The sequence below is a fragment of the Athene cunicularia genome, assembly GCF_003259725.1.
Source record: "Athene cunicularia isolate RWA chromosome 3 unlocalized genomic scaffold, athCun1 chr3_part1, whole genome shotgun sequence".
Classification (NCBI taxonomy): domain Eukaryota; kingdom Metazoa; phylum Chordata; class Aves; order Strigiformes; family Strigidae; genus Athene; species Athene cunicularia.
The window spans coordinates 92,629,959-92,654,749 of record NW_020799097.1 but is presented as its reverse complement, the minus strand read 5'-3'; the positions used below and the strand labels follow the sequence as shown (position 1 = coordinate 92,654,749).

At 36.7% G+C, this 24,791-nt stretch overlaps 1 protein-coding gene across 1 annotated transcript in view; it reads left to right on the top strand.

Annotated features, from left to right (window-relative positions):
• Positions 1 to 24,791, top strand: part of KIF6 (kinesin family member 6) — a 175,774-nt gene that overhangs the window by 108,733 nt on the left and 42,250 nt on the right. Inside the window, exons 14-15 of the mRNA XM_026844613.1 lie at positions 7,303 to 7,405; positions 15,100 to 15,155. Of these exons, the coding sequence (XP_026700414.1) occupies positions 7,303 to 7,405; positions 15,100 to 15,155 (159 nt within the window). The remainder of the gene's footprint in view (positions 1 to 7,302; positions 7,406 to 15,099; positions 15,156 to 24,791) is intronic.

Genomic DNA, 24,791 nt, shown 5'->3' with positions numbered 1-24,791 from the left:
AGGGAATAGATTTAGATTCCTACAAAGAGCAGGAAATGCAGTCTATATCCAGTGTTTACTGTAAAATGCACAATGTAGTATAAGATATATGGCATGTTTTATGAGAAGTTATCTGAAATGTGTGATTCTGGCATAAGTAGAAGTGAATCTTATTAATTTAGAAGTGGCATCACTGTTGGGTGTGTCTCCTAAAGTTCTTGTGGGTTTGACTTCATAATTTCCTTTGTGTCCACCCCCTCAGCTTCTGCCAAGCTTACCATGCTTCATTTCAGGCTCTTTGTACCTACTAATTAAGGACTTTCAATGTGTGTATGTATTATACAATCAAATATGATCTCACAGGCAGCTTTAAGGAAGTAAATGGTTGCAAATAGTAGCTAAGTTGGGTTTTTTCCTCTCTTGAGACATACAATGTTATACATGAAATGTAAAATATTTCTGTAATAATATTCATATCAGAATATGAGAAAAAACTTGGCTGTATGGATACACTACTTCATTCCTCACTGCTGATATCTGCAAACATTTGTTTCTGCTAAGTACTCTCTAACTGTGCCCTCACTCCTCCCATTTTGAATTTGATAAGTGATACCCATTCTCTCTTTAAAGAAAATATAAAAGTATAACTAGGTAACATAAAAGTAGTCACACTGTAAATCATTGATGCTTGTGCAGATATTCCACAGCATCTTGAAGCCATGCTATGTAATCTGAGAAATTATTAGAATCCATAACTAGAAGAAACAGAATCAGACCAAAATGGTCCTGTTAACTGAGTCTAAAATACGTGCTCTATCAGGTGAAGGTGATGATAGTGTATTAAGTTGCTATTAACAGTTTTCTTTTATCATTTAATTTCCACTAGCATTGTGCTTTGCAACATTTGATAGGTAGACAAACTAGTATACTAATTTTCAGGAAGAGGAAAATTAGAGAAAGAGATTTCAATAGTTTCAATCTTTTTGCACTGAGATCACACTAAGGTTCAATCTGGTATGAGGCTTGCCACATGTCAGTATGGAGCCTAAAATTGCATTTCTGACTATCATTAGGCATTAAGGGTCAAGTGGCTTTTGTTGCAAAAGTAGAACTATTAAAAGCATACAGCTGGGTTAATATGAAAAATATTTTTTTGTTACCTGAGATTTCTTAAAATAAAGAAAACTAAGAAAGTCGACATGATTAAATTCCATTATCATAACCCATTTGGAGTTTTGTTGTTGTTGTTTGGCAGTCTTGGACAATCTTAAAATAGTCAATTTCATCTTGTTTTAAATCAAGTTTATACTTCATTTAACCTTTGTTTTTGAAATGCAGTTCAATATTTGCCTTACTACTCCTGCAGAGGAATATTAATTAATGTAAAAACCTGTTCCTAATGGTATTTCTTGTAAGTGCTTGGTGGTTGGGTTGTGGGGTTTTTTTTGAAGCATTCCAGTTGAACTTTATAAAAATTGACTTTTACAAACTTGGCATTGTATGTAATATTTCATGTTTGTTCTTTTATTTTAATAATCTTAAAACAATCCATTTTTAGTGATCACATATCCTCTAACTATATTCATTGCAGTAGAAATGGTACTTGTCTTTGATTTGTGTCTGACATACTCCTGTATAAGTTTGTTCTTTGCTGTTAGGGATTTGCACTGTTTAATTTAATGGTAATTTCTGTTTATAAATTTTTTCAGCATATATGGAATAGTTTGTCTTGTCAGTCAAGTAATTTTATGTGGATAAAATGATGCCTAGGTAAATGACCCAAGCACCAATTAACTCAAGGGTTTGAGCAGTAGAAATGTTCACTTGTGGAGTGCACTTCAACCTGTCTAGATCAATGTTCAGTACCACAATAAATATAATTTCAAGAAACTGTTCATTTTACCCTCTTCCTCCTCTGTAAATAAACAAAGAAACTCCAGAGCCAGAGAAATTAAATTATGCCAATGTTTTATTTAGTTCACTGAGTCTGAATATTCTGGTTTTCCTTTGAGGCTTTTAACTTTCCCGAAGACTATGTTTTGCAGTTCAACACTGCAGGGGTACCATGAGCAACCTTGTTTTATGTCTTTCCTATTTTTGAATTGCAGTCTAATGAAGGTAGCCATATGTAATACACATGCTTTTCATGAAGAATTTAGCTGAACTTTACAGTGGGGAAGTATTTGTTGTATATTGGTTTTGGGTTTGTTTTCCTCTTTTTAAGTATTCATTCTTTGTTGATTCATTATTCCCAAACTCCATTACATCTATTTTTTTCCATTCTGAACAGATGGCTATGATATCTTGAGGGATCCTGGTAAAGATGTAATGAATTATGCTTAAATGCAAACAATTCTAATACCTTAGTTCTATTACAAAGACTTACCAAATTAGTTTGTCTTTAGTTTCATTCAGAAGTGTCCATAGATCCTTTGTTTGTATTTGATAAGAACTGGAAATACATAGTAGCAGGAACAGGTTGATAGTCTTTGAAAGCATGAAGACTCACATTTCAAAGTAGCTGCCATCCTGAACCTCTTCAGACAACCCTCACCTGAATGAGAGCTTTCCTTGAGCCAAGCGGACTTTTTGCTCCTATTGATTTCAGTGGAAGTGTTGATGATTCTTGTCCGATAGAGCACTTAGTAGGAATGGAAAGACAAAGTCTTCTACTGTGAAAATGTAATTTCTGCAAGACAGATATGTGGGCAAATATGTGGACAGATGCCTTTCTCATCAGAATACATGGTCTGAACAGTTATTCCCAAGAGTTTGCTTTTTTTAACAGTCTTAATGTTCCTCCCTCAGAACAGCTCAACTTGCAACCTTAATTCTTCTCTCCTGGAGAGTTGTTTCCAATTCTTTTTGCAGCTTAAACTGGCGGCTTCTGGCATGAGGGCTGCTGGAACCCCCTTGGAGCACTCATACCAGGACCTAAATCTGGTTACAAGGTGGGGTTGTGAGGAGACACTGTGATTCTGGTTTCTAACATAGAAGCTATCCATTTCATGCTATTGTTTGACAGATTTTTCAGACTTAACTGAAGAACGATGTAAATGTTTTCTGTGGGTTTCATGCATTAAACTGTGAAGGTCTTCTCCCTCTCAGCAATAAGCCCTTTTTCAACAACAACAACAACAACAACAAGAGAGAGAGAAGGTGAACAGATTCAGTACTCTGGAAGTTCCATTTCCTGTATGAGCACTCTTGAAATCTTAATGAAAAATCACTAAAATTAAGTCCTTAAAATTTGTCTGGTATTTATAAACTGGGATCACTAAAGCCAGCTGCAATGGGATTTGTGGGTGTTGGATACATTTAAAAATCAGTGCGGTCATTTAAATATGTAACCATGTTTGATCACTTGTGGCAACAAAATAAGTTCTAAGTTTATACACTTGCATGCTCTTACCTACTCAGATATAGTCCTTGAGTAATCCCAGTGGATACTACTTAACTTAAAAATAGCATTCAGCCCTATAATTTCTCTGCTGGCAGTTGAGCATCCAGCCACACTATACCCTGCATGTTTCTTTAACTTATTTTCCTAATTAAAGTTTGTGAGGCACTAAACAGTTGTTTATGATGGCTGTAAATAGCATTTGTATATGTAATAGCATAGAATAAATGATTTCTGAAGTAGTGACAGAATAGGGTGCATAATGTCTGCCAGGGACTTTGCTGATATGCAGGCTTCTACCTGCTCTAGGCGTACAACTGTCTTGAAATCACTTCCATGTTTGCATGTCACCTCACGAACAGCCACATCCAAAAGCCTTATTGCATTTTTGTTCAGTATATTTTGAATTATTACTGATTTTAAGAGTTTAGCCCGTTATCAATACTACAGCAAGTTTTCTATTTCTTGGTCATTTCAGATATCTAGTTCAGAGCTTGTGAGCCATTGTTGTCATTCTGCTTTCTGACTTACCCAGGTTCAGTGGGACAGCTGTAACTTGCATATTTTACAGGAGGAGACTACTGAACCAAAACTTTCTGTTTAATGTGAAAGTTGGTGGAGTGCACTGAAGAGGAGTATAGGCTGAAATTGAGTCTTCAGTGAAAACATTCTTAAACATTCAAATTCAGGATGTGGATCAAACATGAATTTTCTCAAAATCTAAGGTGTTTGAATTTTCTGTAAATAATGATGGGTTTGTTGTAAATGTCACATTGTGATTTGGACATATTTGTGAGTGTTTTAATATTAAAGCCAATTTACACAACCTAACAGGAAAGGTGTAATTACAATTAAGTTGATGCAAAATTTATCACTTTTTAATGCAACTGTGTCAACTGGGGTTTCATGAATGTCATTGCAAGAAAATGTTATGCTTTTTCCAATGATCTGAATTATTTTTATAGTAATGATTATTCCAGTTCACATTGTAATGACTTGATGACATGTGTTTCCTGATTCTCATCCTGTAGGATATGATGATTCATCCTTAGATAAGCATTTTCAAATATTTATTTTGCAACACTATGCCACGGTATTAAAGAAGGAAAGGAGAAATTGTTTGACCTGTAAGAGTAAAATAAATTGTTTTATACAAGTCTAACAGTTTTAGATGAACTGTTTGACTACCTTGCCAAAAATGTGTTACCATCAATGGTTTCTTCTCTCAACTCTGCTTTTATTCATATCATGTATATATTGTTTTAAAAGAACATATAGCTTATTTGTTTGACTTGGGTCCAGGAGAAACATCATGCCAATAATGTTAGTGCACCTTTGTACTCAAAGGCCATTTGAAAGAAGGTGAAGCTACTTCATGAAATTATAGTTTATTTAAGGAAATTTAAACAGTATGATTGAAGATACAACATCAACCATGAAGAAGGAATAATCATTAAAACACAACCACTCCATCAAGCTTCCAATGTTTCTTGCAGTCTTTTACTAGTATTAACATTGCTGTATTCTCTTATTATCATCCTAAATATCTCTGTCATTACCCACAGGCTGCAACATTTTTCTGTAGCTGTTTTATTCTCATATTATGCTGAGGCACAATCTTGATGGTCCTGTTTAAGCTCTTTTCCGTAGATACCATTTTCAGAATGTGATTGTTTACTACTTCATATATTTCTGTATTTTCTTAAAATAGACTGTAAAAAACAGAAAATTTTCCCCTCTCAAGAGTTATGGGGATCTATTTTTGTGTGCTTTCTTTGGCTATACAAATCTGCAGTCTCTTAATATAACGCTGGAAAATGATTATCGGATTACCTTTAATTTTGGTTGATGCATTTCTGACAGACTGAAGCAATAATCACTGTAATAGTTTTGCTTTCCCAACTTAGTTCTGCTGTTTTTACTCTCAAAGGCAGCACATTGCCAGAAGGGTTAAATACTTTACATTGCAGTGTTACATACGAGTAAGGGCATTTCATTGCTTATTTTAGGCTCAGCTATGAATTTCATCCAGTCTTTCTGCACTTAATACAAACTTTTTCTGCAACAAAAGCAATTCTAGAGGGTCAATTCAGGCTGCATATTAAAATTAGTACTAGTGATGGGATGAATGTGCTATAAAATTTTGCTTGCGAAGCTGCCTGTCTTTCTTCAAGGCAAACGTGAAACATGAACGTTATATTCTCAGATCATCATCACAGAAAAGTATGTTTTCCTAAACCCTCTTGCTCCTTTGGATCACACAGCAGTAAAGACTGCACTGTATCATTCTTTGATTTTCTTATTCAAAAAGGGTGGAGCATTTCTGTATGCTTTGCCATTCAAACATTCCTGGTGGTTCTATTTTCAACTCAAAAATTTTAAATTAGTAACAGATGTGCTGATTCTTTTGACTGAAGCAGAGGGCAAATTTTTCTACTGTATTTTGAATAAAGTTTTTTAAACTTTTACTGATTATTGAACCCCGAGTGCTAGTTTTTGTAACTAGCCTTCACTGTAAATAGTATCTACACCACAGAAATGTCACTGAAATCAGTGGGGAGTAGTCCTGGTATTATAAGTATGATGAGGGGCAGCAGAACATATTTAGAGTGACTATAAAATGCAGCTTATGGAGCTAGACCCCACTAAGGTGTAGCATCCCAGTATTGCATATCCCAACCTGTTTAGGTATGTTTTGTTAATATTTCATCCCCACTCACCCCAAAATTGCAAAGCAGGTAGCTTGGAAAATAGCTGGCATACAGGCATACATATGTTATTGGTAATGCTGGTCTATTGCCACAAAATTTATAGAAAACTCTTGTGCAGCAGGACTCCCAGGAAGCTTTATAGATCTGGTGCACAATGGATTTGGGGATCTCAATATATCTGAAGCAGGAAGAAAGGCTTGTGAGTAGGACAGAAGGAAGACTCTAGAGGGAAAAATACCTAAGGAGAATCAAATTCCAATTTAAGGAGTATAGTTTTGAGGTTTATGTTGCAACCATCAGGTTGATGGTGGAGCTATTTTGCATTTTCACACAGTTTGAGTGTGAGTTTCCTCCCCCTTTCTGCTCCTGAACTCTCTTCATTACTGTAATTTATTTAAGTGTAAGTCTCATCCTTTCTCCTTGCTTATTTATTGACACATGTGTACTTGTGATAACACAGCTGCTGGTGTAATCTTTCATTATCCTTAAGCTTTTGAATTTTTTTGTTAATGATAATACAGATGCATGATTTCTTATTTGGATCTGTAGATCATCTAGCAATGAGAACTGATAAGTAATACAGACTGTAATAATTTCCGTAGTGATTTTTTAAAAGATTTGAAGGCCAAATAGCTCTTGACCTTCTAGTGCACAAAAGGAAACAAACACCAGGTTAAAAACATAAAAGGCAGGAAACAACCATTTTTATAGGTAGAATATCTGCTTCATTTAAAAGGGGATGAAAAGCATTCATTAATACATAATTTTAAAAAGCCTGAATTTTTTTCTTCCAGGAATACTGAAAATATTAAAGGTATGCTTAGGGGCCACTATGAAACAGGGACAAAAGAAATACAAAAGCAAATTGCAGTTTATTGTGAAAATGCCTCAGGCTCACACTTAAGAATTTTTCACATATTCTAAATTGTCAAAGTTTGGTTTTACTTATGCATGTTTTAAGTTGCCTTGAGAAATTATACATCTCAAACATTCAGACTTTAGAGAAGTGACACTAAATTAATTTGTCAGAGAAGACAAACCTTTTGTCAAAAATGCTTTTCCATTGGTGGAACACTGAACTTAAGTCTTCTGGGTGCTTTAAAACCCTTAGGCTGACTTGCTATATTTGTTAAATAGGAGTTGTTTAAATGCAAAATGTCTGTCTTTTGATGTCTCTGAAGTAGTTCCCATTTTTTTTTTTCCTTGGGGCAGGAGGAAAGATGTCACTTGGATATCAAGAAGCTTTTGAAGTTTTCAAGAGGGACCATGCAGACAGTATAACCATTGAAGACAACAACCAGCTTCTAAAACAGAGGTAAGTATCCCAGCAAGATACAGCTAGAGGCAGAGATCTGAGAGGTCATTATGAGTCTGGGTAGGAATGCATAATTTTACACCAGACATCCCAGGCTTCTATTGAGAACTTGGTACAAAAACTTCACCTTTTTTTACTGGGGATATTTCATATTCAAGAAGGCACTGAGTGGTGACAGAATAAAAGTCGGGATAGAATATGAAAGTGGCATGATGAATGTTAGTGCATATTTCCTCTGATTTTATTCATCTTATCTTTATAGCCATGATGAAGCAGTGTGGTAATGGCATTCATGATCACGAATTATCTAGAGGAAGTAAGATCCATGTGATTGAATCAATTACTGCAATTTCCACTGTCAAAAATGCTTTACTGGCTTCAGCACCGAGTTGGAGAGTAAGCTAGGAGATGTTTAACATATGCTGTTGTCTGTTGTTCCTAATTGTTTGCCAAGTGATTTTAACTTCTCTCTGCCAGTTTTGCACTCAAAAACAGAAATAATACTTTCCTCTTCCACATTTATTATTAATGCTGGCAAAACACTTCAAAATCTTCCAGTGAAGACAGTGAGAATGGCTAAACATTGAAAACGTTAATTTTCATAAAGCAGATTTTAAACATCTCAGAAATTAAACCACCAACACTTGTCCATGTTGACTGGATAAGAGTACTGTTTCAGTGTCAGTTTTTCGAATGTTAACCCTCCTCATACTGCAAGAGAAATACAAGGTTTTAAGATTGGAGATGCCTTCTTTTTCCTTTTTTTTTCTGTTTGTTTTTTTGGGGTTTTTTGTGTTTTTTTTTTTTTTTTGTCCTGGGGTTTTCTCCTTCTCCAGGTTTCTCCTGCTTTCTTCTGCTTTCTTAATAACACAATTTTCCCACTTAATAAGCATGAAAGACATTGCTTCTAGGGTCACTGAGTCTTATTTATGTCAGTAAAACTGAGGCAAGAAATTATCTCCACATCTCTGTGAATAATTCAAGATCTTGATATTTAACACTTTTCTGAACTGGTTAACTTTCTACCTGGGTCTATAACTTAGCCACAGGGACACAAATTGCCAGGGTATTATTAGATGTATGTAAGAATTTATCCATGTAAACTGGATGCTTAGTAATGCCTTTCTTCTGATCAGTATATCAGATGATGCCACATCACGGCATCATCATTGCATAAATGATTACACTGCAATAATTTATGGCATTGCTGTCTATTGAAAAAAACACTTCATGGTCACAGCATGATAATGGGAGCAATACAGTTTTGAGCCATGCCCTGCATTTCCTCCATAATTATTCCATATTTTCTCTGTTTGTTATTACTATAAAACAAACTGGTATTTCCTTCTGGTTTCAGAACTTATAATAGAGATGGGCAGAACCCACAAAGTCTGATGCCAGATTTGCTTTCCCTAAAGGACAGAAAGATTCAGACTAATGCCTTAGGTAACCCCTCTCTAATATGCATCAGCTGATTGCAGAAATCAGTGTGTACAGGAATGTTGACACCCTGGAGCAAGAGACTTTTCCCCTGCTATTTGCAGTCATTTTTAGCAAAGATGCCTATAGCTCTAAGTTTACTGAGTTCATTAGAATGGATTTATATCAAGTCCAGTCTGTAATTTGGAATACAGCTTTTGAACTACCAGTTACACAAAAGCTCTGTTACCCATCCAGTGTTCAAATTGCACAGGAAGAAGTGTGTGGACACCACATGTTTAAAGGTTACCATAACTTCCCTTTATATGTAGGCCTCTCATGTTAATAATTTTGTTTATAGTTGCATAACCACTTCTGTCATACCACAAACAGTATTCAGTTCACAAATTACTTATTTTTAGATGCCTTATTTTTTCCTTTGGGTATTTTGGGTAGATTTTCTTGGCTTGCTAATTATCATAGAATCATAGAATAGTTTAGGTTAGAAGGGACATTTAAAGGTCATCTAGTACAACCCCCTGCAATGAGCAGGGACATCTTCAACTAGATCAAGTTGCTCAGAGCCCCGTCCAACCTGATCTTGAATGTTTACAGGAAGGGGGCATCCACAATTTCTCTGGGCAACCTATTTCAGTGTTTCATCACCCTCACAGTAAAAACTTTCTTCCTTATATCTAGTCTAAATCCACCCTCTTTTAGTTTAAAAGCATTACCACTTGTCCTATTGCAACAGGACCTGCTAAAAAGTTTGTGCCCATCTTTCTTATAAGCCCCTTTAAGTACTGAAAGGCCACAATAAGGTCTCTCTGAGCCTTCTCTTCTCCAGGCTGAACAACCCCAACTCTCTCAGCCTTTCCTCATAGCAGAGATGCTCCATCTCTCTGAGCATTTTTGTGGCCCTCCTCTGGACCCACTCTAACAGGTCGATGTCATTCCTGTCCTGAGGACTCCAGAGTTGGACAAAGTACTCCAGGTGAAGTCTCACAAGAGCAGAGTAGAGGGGCAGAATCACCTCCCTTGGCCACACTTCTTTTGATGCAGCCCAGGGTATGGTTGGCCTCCTGAGCTGTGAGTGCATGTTGCCAGCTCATCTCCAGCTTTTCATCCACCAGTACTGCCAAGTCCTTCTCAGCAGGGCTGCTCGCAATCCCTTCATCCCCCAGCATGTACTGATACTGGGGGTTGCTCTGACCAATGTGCAGGACCTTGCACTTGGCCTTGGTGAACCTCATGAGGTTCACACAAGCCCATTCCTCAAGGCTTGTCCAGGTTCCTCTGGATGTCATCCCTTCCCTCCAGCGTGTCAACTGCACCACACAGCCTGGTGTTGTCTGCAAACTTGCTGAGGGTGCACTGGCTCCCACTGTCTATGTCACTGATGAAGATACTAAACAGTACTGGTCCCAGTATGGACCCCCAAGGAACACCACTTGTCACCGATCTCCATCTGGACATTGAGTCATTGACCCCTACCCTCTGATTGTGACCATCCAACCAATTCCTCATACACTGAACAGTCTACCCATTAAATCCATATCTCTCTAATTTAGGGAGTAGGATGCTGTAGGGGACCATGTCAAAGGCCTTACAGAAGTCCAGATAGATGACATCTGTAACTCTTCACTTGTCACTCCATCGCAGAAGGCCACTTGGTCAGGCATGATTTGATGCACTGGTGAAGCCATGCTGGCTGTCTCGAATCACTTTGCTGTCCTCCATGTACCTTAGCATAGCTGCTGGGATGATCTGTTCCATGATCTCCTCAGGCACAGAGATGAAGGTGACAGGTCGGTAGTTCCCAGGGTCCTCCTTTCTATCCTTTTTAAAAATGGGTGTGATGTTTCCCTTTTTCCAGGTGCCAGGGACTTCATTTGACTGGCATGATTTTTCAGATATCATGGAGAGTGGCTTGGCAACTACATCAGCCAATTCCCTCATCTCATCAGGTCCCATAGATATATGTATGTTCAGGTTCCTCAGGTGGTCACAAACCTGATCTTCTCTTGTGGGAGGGATTTTTCTCCTCCAGTCCCTGTCTTGTGGTCCATCCACTTGAGAGGTGTGGGAAGAGAGATTGTCAGTGAAGACTGAGGCAAAACAGCTGTTGAACACCTCAGCCTTCTCATCCATTGTTACCAGTTTTCCAGTCTTGTTCATCATAGGGTGTACACTTTCTTTGACCTTCCTTTTCCACATGCCATACCTGTAGAAGCCCTTATTATTCTTTTCATCCCTTGCCACATTCAGCTCCAGCTGTGCCTTGGCCCTTCTGACCCCAATCCTACAAAACCAGGCAGTGTCGCTATACTCTTCCCAGGACACCTGTCCCTGCTTTCACTGTCTGTGCCTTCTTGCCCTTTAGTTTGACAATCCATACCAGTCTCTTGCCTTCCTTTCCTGATTTCTTATACCTGGAGATCAAGAGCTCTTGGGCTCTGTGGAATGTGTCCTTAAAGATCTGCCAGCTCTGTTTTGCTCACTTGTGCCTGAGGGCAGTTTCCGAGGGAGTCCTACTGACTAACTCCTTGAACGGATGGAATTTTGCTTTCCTAAAATTCAGGGTCCTGACTTTACTCTTTACCTGATCCATATCCCTCAGGACTGTGAACACCACCAGTGCATGATCACTTCAGCCCAGGCTGCCTCCAATCTTGACATCATCAATACTTTTTTTTTTTTTCTGTAACTACTTGTGCATGAACAATCAAATGTAATTGGTTGACTAAATCAAATACTGAAAAGCATTTGTCTTGTTTAAAAAAAAAAAATATATATATATATATATAAAAGAAATACTGGGTTTGACATCAAACTTTTCACCTACTACTTCAGACCTCTTTACAGGGGCAGTATCAAAGACGGTACTGTAACTCAGTACAATCTCTGGATTTAAAAAGTGGAGAAGCTTATATAGTTAAAGATAATTTCTCTCTGAAGCTCATTTACTGACTTACTGTTCAAGTGAAATACAATAGATTCAAGCTATTCTATTAGGACAATTGCCTATGGGAAGTGACTTTGTAAGATAGAAAAGGTGAACTTCTGCAGTTTAGTTTGCAGTTAATGCAAAGCAATTATTTTTCCTGATTCTTCTGTTCATTAATAACTGCTGTCCTGCTTAAAAAAAAAAAAAAAAAAAAAAAAAGTTTATGCCCAGACAGAATCAGGTTTTTGCAATTTGGACTTCCTATACTTGACTTGCAGAGAACTTAATAATATCCCTTAATAATATCCTGTTTCTCAATGCAACCATGTCCTCTTAGCATTGTTTCTCTGAGGGGGAGAAAAATGCATCTCATTTTCTGGTGAAATATACTACCAAGAAATCTTCCCAGCTGAGCCACTCCACTGTAATATTGCATACTGCACAAAGCTTTTAAATCCCATCCTAGTCAATCTTTCCAGTAGTAAAATTCAACTGAGCTTACAGATGTAATGTAAATCTAGTTTCCATTTTGTTATTCTCCATTAATTTTTTCCACTTTCTTCTTTCCTTGCTTTCTGTGTTTCAGCTGGTTTGCAGCTAACTTGTTTTTTCAGTACCTATGGATGAATTTCGTGGAAAGGATGACTTTCCCTTAGGTCACCTGTTGTAATTCCTAATAATTAAAAATGAGTGAATGTTCATTTAATTCACTAAATGTCTCCATTCTCTTATTAAACAACCTCTGAATTTGTCTTGGTTTACATAATGAGTTAGACTTTTTAATTCAAAATGTTTATTTTTTAATTACTGGCGTTTGCATTCAAAGAGTAAAATCTTTGCAAAAGCGCTTGTTCCACTAAAATTAGTGGCTAAATTCACTTGGGGTTTCATCGTGGAATATTTATCTTGTAAGTAATAGAAACCATGATTTGGCAACTTCAGCCTTTCTATGGAGTGGTCTCTATGTAGGATATACACGAACTCTCTTCAGCTAACACTATAATTTTTCACTCATCACTATTCATAACAATATCACCTTTATATTAGATAATATCACTTTTTTATGAGAGGAGTATCAGAAGTAGCCTTTTCCCTTTCAATATTAAAGTAAAATCTTAGGTCTTAATCTAGTTTGTTTTGTTTGACTATGATTCATAGTCACAGATGGAATTTGTTGGACTGTCATAAATTAATGCCAAATTTCAGTTTATGTTACTGTGCTAGTTTATAAACTGTGGTGTTTGAAAAACAGATGCATGGCCCATTCAACTACTGACAGTAACCTAAGGGCTGGATAGATATCTGGCTTCAACTTCCCCGGCTAAATCTCTTTATGAACATGAATCAGAGTCAATAGTCAACAGATTTGCCTCAGGAATTACTAAGTACTTGACAAACTTAGTATTTGGCTCATGGGAGCTGAGGGAAAGAAAGAGAGAACTTTGGGGTGTTTCCTTTCAATCTTTACACAATCTTCAGTGCCTTCTTGGGTGCTCTAAGTCAACACCAGTGGAAAAAACTTACACAAAAGTCTCACAGATTCTTCAAAGGCTTCTGCCTTCTTTATGTAAGAAACAGTAAGTGCTGAGGAACCCTCCAGTTTCAGCTATTTAGCCATGTCAATTCAGCCTTGAAAGAAAATATTTGTGAGCAGATATGAATGCAGGAACCTGAAATTCTAACTTGTTCCAGTTTTACAAGGAAATGGACTAATTGAGAAGGGGCAGTTTTCCAAACCTCACCTCCCCAGGGGAAAGTAGTATTTCATGACTCCGTTTTACCATTATTTGAGTTAGACAGAAATACAATTTGTGGATTTCCTCAGTTTCTTTGCCTAGGCCAAGACTCTTCCAGATCAGCTGACAGCTTGCTTAACAATTAAGTACTACAGTTCTGCTTGTACTCATCCTCGTAACAATTCAGAATTTCATGTCAAGCCTAATGTTCTACAACAAATGTCACAACGGAGTAAATCATCCTTCTACACTTTAAGCTATGACTATTTAGACTATTACAATAGATATTTCCTTGAACAAGCTTCAGTTCTCTCAGAGATTCTTCAGACTTGCCATTGTACATTGAAATGACTGTCATTACTTTTACAGCATAATATACTTGGCATTTGAAAACCTGATAGGTATGCAATTTGTCATAAACAGCTTTATATAGTACTGAGTTAAATAAGTGTAGGAGAATAATTATGACAGCAACTGCTGTAAAAGATCAGAAAACTGACAGAAAAAAGCACAAAAGGAGAAGGCATCAAGTTCTAGCAGACTGTAGGGAATGTAGAGAATATAAGTGAATTTGTAAATCTCTACAGGCAGCTGTTTTTTAAGGATATACTTAGATGTGACACATTTTCTAAGGAGCAAGACATACAGTGAGCAGTTACAACATGAAAAAGGAACTTCGGATCATTAGAATATTTTACATACCATTAATATTTTACATACCATGTGCAGATTTGATTATTTGAATATAATGAGGAAGTGGTCAGTAAATTAATTTCGAAACATAGCTGGTGGGAATTTCACATTTTGAACAACCTCATTTCCAGTATTGATTTGAGATAAAGCTATTTGCATACTACAAAAAGATAGTGTCCAAAGCCTGATTCATTGATTTGTTTCTATACTTCTCAACTTGCTTCTTGCTTGCTATTTGCATATCTTCATGTGGCTAGCTTTGGCTTGGGTTGGTATTTGAGCAGTAGCCAAATACCATCTGAAAGTCTGCATTCACATCAGGACAATCTGTAGAAGAATAGAACAATTCGGTTTTGTCACACTTTCTTATATTTCTGTTTGAGAGGTTTCTTGGTGACTCAGATATATATTTCTATACAGCACAAACAGTGTTCATATGCAATATGCAAATTATAGGCTGAAATTTGAAAATTCCTGGTGAGCAGAAGTTCTAAGACTTTCAATCGTTTTGTTTTGATCTTGCTTGGACTTTTTTTTTTTTACTTTTATAGAACTGTATGTTAAAGCATTACAAGTAATGTAGCATATTAAAATTAATATTGTAGTATAATATGAATATTTAAGAGAATCCAATCATTAGAAATTAAATAACATAATTTTAAAACTTAAAAAGTCAAATAAATTTGTTTTGTCTGTCTAGTAAAGCTATTTGTTGCATGGTTTCTTTCAGAAATGGTTTCTCTTAGGCCAGACAATATTTTCTGATGGAAAACTGCTCCAACTAGTTCTACTTACAAAACAAAAAGCAGTCCTGAGTAATTCTGTATTTTATTGTGAACAACTAGTTTAACTAGTTGTTCTTTAGAATAATTTTGTATCCTTTCTGCTTGCGTTGACAGGTTTGCTGAAGCTAAATGCCTTGGAGAAAAATTAAATGAAGTGAGAAATAAAATAAGTGAGTACATTTTAGCTTCATTTTACCTTTTAGCTGATGAAATCACAGCATTTAGAGGATATGGGAAGAGATTCTAGTTTCTAAAAGAAAAAAGACAATGCATTACTAAGATTTCCAAAAAGGTGAGTTGTTAGCTGATGACAGCAGTAATAATGTACCATTTTTGATTCTTTCAAATACCATAATATGAAAAACAGCTCCCTTCTGTCTGAAATTTATCAAAAGGAGAAGTTTTTAACATTGGGTTTTCTGATTTTTAATTTGGGATAAAAGGATCCAAAAATATAATTTCAATTTTTTTTCTATAACTTAATCTATATATATGGATTAAGGATTTTATTTGTTAAATTTACATAGCTTCTAATAAAAGAAGTTTTCATTGTTCAATTACCCCACTGCACTTCCTTTGTACAGATTAATTAGAGCAACTCTGAGGAGTGTCTCAGCTTGATGGGGGCTTTCATCATTTTTTGCTTTAGGACCCCAACAGAACATGCTTGGCTTCCAGTTTCAGATGGTTCAAGACCAAAAGTCACATATAGATAGAATCAACCCCAAGATATGTAGGTCTTATCTGATCCTCCTAGCAGCCTTTGATATGTTCCTAGTTGATTTCTGAGTTCTGTTGGTTTCAAGCCTGTAGCTTTTTTCCTAAAAAATGGCTATCCAGGCTCACTGTCAGATGTGAAACAGTTTTGTCTTCTATCCCTGAAGTCCTTGGAGATTAGGTCCACATCCTCCTGTATGCACACATTCAGGTGAACAAAGTCTCTTCAAGCTTCCAGATACAGGCTCTGAGGGACTAGATTTAAAGGTAGTCGGGCATCCAGGTCCAGTGGTGCAGACCTTGCTCTCAGTTTCTATCTCCTCTTTGTGTGGCACCAGAGCAGACATGGACAATGAAGTCATTATCATCACTTCTTGTCTTATAATAGCAGTTGACTTCTGGGAAAGGACAAAAATCTCATGGCACTCCTGACAAGTGCTCTGTACTTTCACCATAGCTGTGATTATATTCTCTGTGGTCATGAATGGTAGCTACTGCCAGATTCCCCTCCCAATCACCTTCGGGTACACCACAAGTCCCTCAGAGATATTATGTAGTATATTTAAAGTTATGATGTCAGCTATGAGAAAAGCCTCAGCCATGTTGGCACTGTGTTTTCAAACCACAGCACAAAGGATGTTTGGAAGGGACCCAGAACCAGAGTCACCAGGTGCTGCAGCAGTGTTCTGAACACTATGTTATTTCTATAAGAAATGACACTTGAATCAACCTGCCTTCTTTCAGTAGGCTCATTTGTCTCCTTCAGACTGGCCAGAACATAAATATCAGTACAGAACTTGAGCCTGAATATCCACAGATTGGCCCATGCAACTAGAATTTCAATGTCCACCTTGCAAATATGAGTCTCTCAAGTGTACATAAGCTCATTTAAATCCTACCGAGCAGGCTTTTCCCCCTGGTAAACTTGGAAAATCAAGTCCTAGTGTAGAAGACTGTGCATGTTATTCTCCAAGTAACAGGAACCATCTCCAAGGTGAATAATACCTGCAGCTTTTGGGCAGTGGTGTGCACAGGTGTGGACATGAGCCATCACATCATGATACAACCTCCTTTTCTCTGCTGTCATCTTAAAATTCACGTTGTCCTAATTTTCTTCTATCTCCTAGGTTTACTTATCTGTAATAAAACCAAGTGATTTCTTGGCCTGAATGAGGTAGAGCCAGTGTCAGCACTAAGTATCAAACTTCTTTTGCTGAAGTTGAAACCCATTTTGGAGCAGAAATAATACCAGCAATAAGCAGCACACAAGCATTATCTTTCTCAGTGCCTGGGGCTGCAACTGTGCTGCTTGAAGACAGGAGCCTAGCAGCCACCTTACATACACCTTATATCTGTTGCAGATATCTTAGGGGGAGAACAAATGTTTGGAGGGTGTGGGAGGCAGTACAAGAAGTGGTGGGACACATGCCAGTCCTGAAGGTACCACTTGTAGTGTCATGTTGGGACAAGACTTGTGTGGTCCATAAGTCCCTTGAGATTTGCAAGTCTCTACTGTGGCATGTCTCAAAATAATTTAACAAAGCAATGTAGATGTAGCCTCTCAAGACTCTGTTTCCATGGATCCCAGCAAATCTAAAATAAATCCTTGGTTTGGACTGAATTGCTGTGGGTTTTTCCCCAGTAAGCTAGGCAAAACTTCTGATAGCTATAGTGCAGTAGAGTATGGATTTTGCTGCAATTAAAAGCATCTGTTTTAAAATTTATTTTTGGTTAAGTTCATCAGTGTTAGAAGTGAAGCCATGAAGTGTATTTGGGGAACATGAATGATACAAATCTGAGTGCATATTTCATGTGTATATGTAACCTAAAAAAAGCAAACTGATCCCTTGAACAAAATAAGCAGCTGTATAACATATCAGTAGTACTGCACTGAAGTTGACAATGCTTATATGGCTCCCATAGGAAATGGTAATAGCTTGTAGTCCACATGAATATTGAAAAGCTCCTTTCAGAATCAAACTAGAAATGTCTCCATAGTTCTAAGAATAATTGCACAGAATTACACATTTTCGTTTTGGTTTGGTATATGAAGTGCAGATACAAGTAAAGTGTTTTCAAAATGAAAATTATTTTCATTACTCTCATTTTTTTTTTTTTTAATTTTGGTAGTAAAATGGAAAAATAATCTTTTCATTTAGTTCATACTGTAATGCTACTGTATAAGCAAGAGATTCCATCCATGTTGTATCCTTTTATAGCAATCCATATGCTGATCTCTGCAGATTGTCAGATATACACTACTTTGTAACACTTTAAACACTTTTAAACAGTGATGTCTGAGGCTTGAGGCTGATCATCGTGTACAACCATCTTTCAGTTCTTTCTGTGTAATTTTATGCAGTATGTGAAAATTAGCACTCTGGTCAATATAAATACTATATTTTATTGAACTATCCTTTTCTCCTGTCCAGCCTTCTTTTGATCATAGCTGTTAATAAATCTACCTATTGGCACCCCTCTAACAATTATTAAATCTTTGCATCCAGTATGACACTTTCTAGCTTATTCAGCTTAGTCAATGCAATTACAGTAGTTTATACAGTTTATCAGCCTGCCTGAAACAATTTTTCAGTTAAGTCTGTCTCATCATAGCATACATACTCAGAAGACCATTAAAGATGCTAAGTAAGGTTACTAACCTGCTAATTTTTTACTGAAAATGTGATAGAAGAAATAAGTCATCTGCTGCCTGCAACTAGATCTTTAATTTACTTCTGTTGTTGTTTCAGTTTCCTTAAGTATTCCTGGCTGCCTTGTTGGGCACAATCAAGAACAGATCCCATCAATATCAGTTTCTGTTGTTTCTAAGCTACACTTAATAGTATAAAACTATACACCATAGAGGCCATAGAGCCCATTTCATGCAATCTGATTCTATTTTGAGATAGTGGCAGCAGTTGGCTGTAACTTTTATGTCAGAAATACTCACTCATTCTACACTGGAAATATTAGTGTTTTGCAGTGAAAAGTACACAAAATACTCCCAACCACTTCTCAATTACACTGGCATTTGAAAAACATCAGGAAGTTAGGGCTGGAAAAAGATACTTGCAGTGAGATTTTCATGGTAGGCTTTTGCTGATGTTATTACTTGCATAAGAAGATTAAGGAAAACAATGTCTAGATGTAAACTGGAGTTTAGGTGTAGAGTGACTGTAATATCAGAAGTGAGACATTGTGGCTAGCATGCCTCTTTGCTACTATACCACATATTCCTGGATCCTATCTCCTTTTATTTTTAAAAACACTTCAGAGAATGCAGAGATTTTAAAATTATTTTTATGGTAAATAATATGCATGTCTTAGATTTTCCATTATGCTTACTTTACACAATGACCTCCTAGAAGTAAGAAGGTGAATTTTATTGTGGCATTAAAATTGTCTTTTTCTGATACTTTAAAAAAAAAAAACACAAAAAAACAAAAACAACAAAAAAACACAAAACCAAACCAAAAAAAAAAAAAAAAAAAAAAAAAAAAAGAGGGAAGTATTTCTAAGCCATGTCATTTTAGTGATCCTGTTTACTGAATTATTACACATCCCTCTGTATAGGTACAAATAAAGGAGCAGAGGGCTTTGGTGCAAGCACTGATGCACACTTCTTTTTGAAAGTCAATATACTGCATAAATAGACCATCAAAAGGCAGAGAAATTAAATATAGATTTCAAATATGTTCATGTGTCTGGATTGGTTTGAGTGAACTAGTCAGAACTGTTTACATATGACTGGAGAATGTACCCAAGGACTAGATTTAAAAGACAAATAAAAAAACCCAACATGAGTAAAACTAGAAAGAAATAACTGGGAGGTCAGGGAACTAATGAGAACTCTGTAACCAGCATAGAAGTGGAAAGCAAGCCAGCACTGACATACAAGTAGATTTTTGCCTTTCTAGTCCAACATTAAGAACAAAAAAAAAAAAAAAAAAAAAAAAAAAGGAAGGGTTATTTTCTTGTGAAAAAACATGAAGTGCCGCTGCAAGTGTTTTTGTATTGTATCATTTCCAAAGAGCTAGGGTCTCTAACAAGAACTACAGATCCTTTTGGTATTACCGAAAAAGACTTAGTGAAGAAAATTTGATGCTGAAGCTAAGGATTTGATTTCAGAATAATGAAGTATAGAATTTCTTCTTGGAAAAAAAAATTGACTGATTGTGCCTGGCACATTGTAATGGGTCAACCTCAGCTGCTGCCTGACATCTATCCAGCCGTTCTTTCACCCCCTTTCCTCAGCAGAACAGGGGGAGAAAGTAAGAAGAAAAAGCTCGTAGGGCAAGATAAAGATGGGGAAATCACTTACCAATTGCCATCACGGGCAAAACAGACTCAAGTTGCAGAAAATTAATATAATTTATTACAAACTAAAATAGGTCTGGATGGTGAGAAACAAAGACAAAACCTCTGAAGTCAAAACTTCTCTCCTTATCAGGGCTAGCAGGAGTTTTATTTTCAAGATGCTCTATCAGCAAGGTGGATTTACACCATTACCATTCTGTGTGAAAGGAATCTGACAGTGAGAAGTCTACATCTGAACAAAGTGCAAAGCATTAAATAACAAAAAGGCCCAACTGCTACAACATTGATGGCACAGCAAGTTAGAGTTGGGAGAATTAAAAATACTGTTTTCGGTGTAAATTAAACTGATATATTCATTCAAAATTTAGTGACTAAAAAAGTTGTCTATATATACAACAATGTGCTACGTGTTAGATGCATTTAAGATTGGTAAAGATTTCCAGTTCATCTCCATAAATGTCTGTCTATTTTGGGGTATTTATACCACCATTAGACTTAGTTTCTTCTTAAAGGAAGAAAAGCATACTAAATGGTATTTAATGCCCAAAGGGAAGCAGCTGTTGTTTTTCGTCTGTCCAGAAATCAGCTAACATGACTGAAGCTGGGAGAGGAAGGGCAAACTCATGTGGGAGTAATAATTGTGTGAGGAAACACGCACTCTCGGAATGAAAAAGGTAGGTGGGTGGATTATGTGCACATGATATTGATGATGCAACTATACCCACAGGAATGCTGAGATGTTGCACTGCTCTGCAATCTTTGATTCTAGTGCACAAGTGCATAGGATGCCAAAGACAATTATTAACTTTAGTGAGGGCATATCCTAGTATTGCAAAGCAAGGTTATTGAAGAGTCTTCATTTACTTTGCTTGCCAAATATTCAGATAATTTTATTTATGTATCACACTTAATGGAGTGCTACACTGACATGGTGAAGACTGGAATAGAGTTAGGACATGAAATCGCAGTGCTCGAGGATAACAGTGACTCTGATTCACTGCCTTGTACCTCACATTGTTATTTCTGTGAATGCGAAGTAGATGTTAAGCCTAATCAGAACCCAAATAATGTAAAATCTGAATTTATAATCACCTTTTCTCTATGTGCAAGACTGTGTACATAAAAAATTATATTATAGTCACTCTACCTCCCCATGGAGAGAAGCCAAGCAGACCTAATTTTAAGCTGCGAAGTAAGAATATTTCTTGCAAGGCTTTTCTTTATTCCTGAAAAGGTTTATGAAGGGAACTGATAACAACCTTTTTGCATAGATAAGAACTGAAATAAGATGAAGTGATGTTTTTCAGGCAGAGGTGGTCTGAGAGCACTCTATTGGCTATGTTGTATATCTACATTGGTTTAGCTTTACATGCAGGTAATAAATTACTTGAAAAGAAAGAATCAGTTAAGAACTAGAATCCCAAGGATAGTATTAGTAATGTTATACATATTTTAGCCCGTGATTATATGGACTGAAAGAATTGAGGGAAGTCATGCATGAGAAAAAAAAAAAAAAAATTTAAAATTTTGCTGAAGAAGCATATGTACTTAGTGAGGATAGAAATTTTTTGTCGAAGAAAAATTCCATGCTTTTCATGGAACCTAAATTAAAAGAAAATGCTGTGATGATTTGTTATATGAAAAGAAAATCCAGCAAAATCAATGTGTTACTTTCTTAAAGCTCAATACTATTGGTAGTATTATCTATTGATTTTATATTAATGTTAATGTTCTGAGTCAGACATTAGCTTACTAGACATTGTTTCAGCCATGAATGAAGTGAGACTATAATAAGGGAGAAATTACTGTGCTTTGAAATGCATTCCATTCTTCAGTGTAATCTTCTGAGGTACTTATTCTTTTATGGAAATAAACATTAGCTGCTGATTAGTATAATTCACTGTTCTAGTTTAATTCCAGAAAGTATCAAGTACTTATGCAGACTTATATCTGATATATGTGCTCAGTGAATTTTACTGGAAATGACTAGTGCACAAGAAAAACAGCAAGACTGGGTTTAGAAAGGGATTGAGAAACTCCAAGAAGAAAGGTTACATTCCACAGGCAAATCTGGTTCAAATGAGATGCAAAAAACTCATAAATAAATGAATTCAGTATGCAGATTTAATGAACAGATAACTTAATAATATCATTCCACAGCATTTCATTCTTCAGGTAGCTTAGTATGAATTGCTGTTCTCAGCAGAGACCTTTAAAGTCCATGGAACTTGAAATCCTCACTAAAGAAAAACTTTAACTGAGGTCAGTTTGAGTTCTACTTGTGTAAGGAATGAAAAGAAAATTCTGATAAGATTTCCACATTTGGCTTTATTGTTTTAGTTGATAAAGGGCAGCAATCATTAGATGCAGTAGTAATTGTTTTAAACAGAGAAAAAATATCACTTATACTGTGAAATATATTGCAATATAGTCCAACTTTGAGGTCTCCAAAGCTGCCTCCCTGAACTGTATTCACAATTCCACCAAGCCTTACACCACTGAGGCTGCTCAGCCTTCTTTTGATGTTGAGAACAATCCATTGTTGTGCACTCAGCCAGTCACTTTAGGACTGTCATCTATTTAAAATGTGGTTACCTTTAAATGTTTCCTCATTTCTGATCTTCAGGAGTGATACAACAGGTATGATGTGGTCTTTCAAGTGTTTTTGCTTGTTTCACAAGTTTCACCCTATGGAAGCATTGTGTACTGCCCTTAAACATTACACTAAATTCTATGTCACCAGAGACATAACTTGCAAGAACAGCAGGAGAATTTGCTATTTGCTATTTATCTTGTTCCTTGATCAGTCTGTTCTTGATGTGGAAATCTCCCTGAGAACCAAGCGTTAACTTATCCATAAATGCTTGTCGTTAAAAAACTAAGGGTCCCACATTTCCTTCACAGACAGAAATCTGAGCAGTGCAGTTAATCTAACGTGCTCAGGATATGCTGGCTGGGCGCTCCTGCAGCACATGCTGTGCAACCTATCCAGCACATTCTGTAGGCATCAAATATACTGTGTGTGCCCAGATGACTTCTACAAAGCCTTCTGTGTCACTCTGCATGCATTCTGCATGTATGATGATTTATGTGTCCAGGATTTCTGACTGTCTGGCAGCTGCTAACTATCTGGACTGCTCAGTACCTGAGAAATTCCAGAACAGCAAAATCCGTGATCTAGAACAAGCTGAAACAGTAGTTTACCATAAAAAGTGGGAGATTTGGCAAGTAAACATCAGTGTAGACTGAAAGCTCTCTGAAAAATAGATTGTGCCTGCTTGCTGCTTCACCACTTCCGTTCCAGCACTGAGATATATATTAAAAAAAAAAAAAAACCTCAAATACACTTAGTCTCCACTGATCTCTTGTGGGAAGCTGCCTGCCTGTTGCAGATGTCCTCTGCCTCTTAACAGAGAGTCAATCTTGGTCTCAGGATACAACAGTTGTGTCGGGAAAAGGAAAACAAGTAGTATTTCTACCACACTTAATCTCGGGCGTGTACCTATGCTGTTTACTCCTGAGGGATGTCACTTATGACTAACATAACAAAGCACATTAGCTCTGCAAAACCTGGAGCCATCTGTGAGAAAAACAGAACAGAAAACAGGCCATGGGGACAAACAGTCCCCCAGATGTAATTTCCCAGCTGGGATGTTATTCAGTGTGGCCCAGTGCCTAGAAGCCCCAGTCTGTTTCTGATCTCCAGGTCAGTTTCAAAGCAGTTTTGTAATAAACCAGGCATGTTTATGTGTCCACCAAAAATAGCAGTAGCTGTTAAAGCTGAAGCCATTCAGCATGGCTGACACAGTCTTCAGATTCTTTTCTCCTTCATTTCTTGGCCCAATTGTTTTGCAACCTAATGCTGAAAAAACATCGTTCCTATGTGTGTTTGTTTTGGATAAATATCTAATCACTGTACCATTATGACTGCAGTTTTGGAATCTATTTTTTAAATGTTACCTTTTGATTTTTGGAAGCATGGAACTGAAAACACAGAAAAACAGCTGAATTTCTGCAGATTTTATTTTCTTAACCACCTTGTCACCATCTGCAGTTTGTTCTTTGTTAGAAATGTGATTTACAGGATGATACATCTTATTTTTCTTTTTGGTTACAACTCCTTCAATTTTAACTTATTTCCTTCTTTCCATGATGAAATATAACTTGTTTCACACTGATTCTGTTAAGGTTCTTTTTCTGCTGATGCCCAGCTCACTTCAGGCATGATTTCTGTGGCTCAGTTTAGCCAGGGATCTGTAGAGCACAATGCAAAAATGCTGTGATCCCTCACGGCATGTTTCATAAGATGTCTCTCAAGGTGCTGTAATGCAGAATAGTTGTCTGGCATTTCACACAGGCCTGGCCGATAGCTACAAAATGGTAATTGGTTGCTACCATCTTGGGGCAGACGCAGCACTATGATGAAAGTTTTCAAAGCCTATTTTCTTGTTCTAGGAGCAGCTAGTTGACTCATAATACAAAGCAGAGAGTGACAGGAATATATTTTTCTTTCTTTCTAGCAGTTCAGTGAAAGGTTCATGTTAAGAAATATTTTGTTTCTTCACAGTGTTCATAGTGAGTCAATCAGTTAACTACCTTGTTTGTAATCAACAAATCATATTTTTTATTTGCATGAGAATTTTTGCTTAGAATCTCAGGAGTCGCTGCAGTGTGAGCAGGGCTCACATAGTGTTGAAGTAGTGCAGTTACATTTGCTTACTGTAATTCTTAACACCCTATGATTAAGCAATGAATAATATAGTAATACTTTT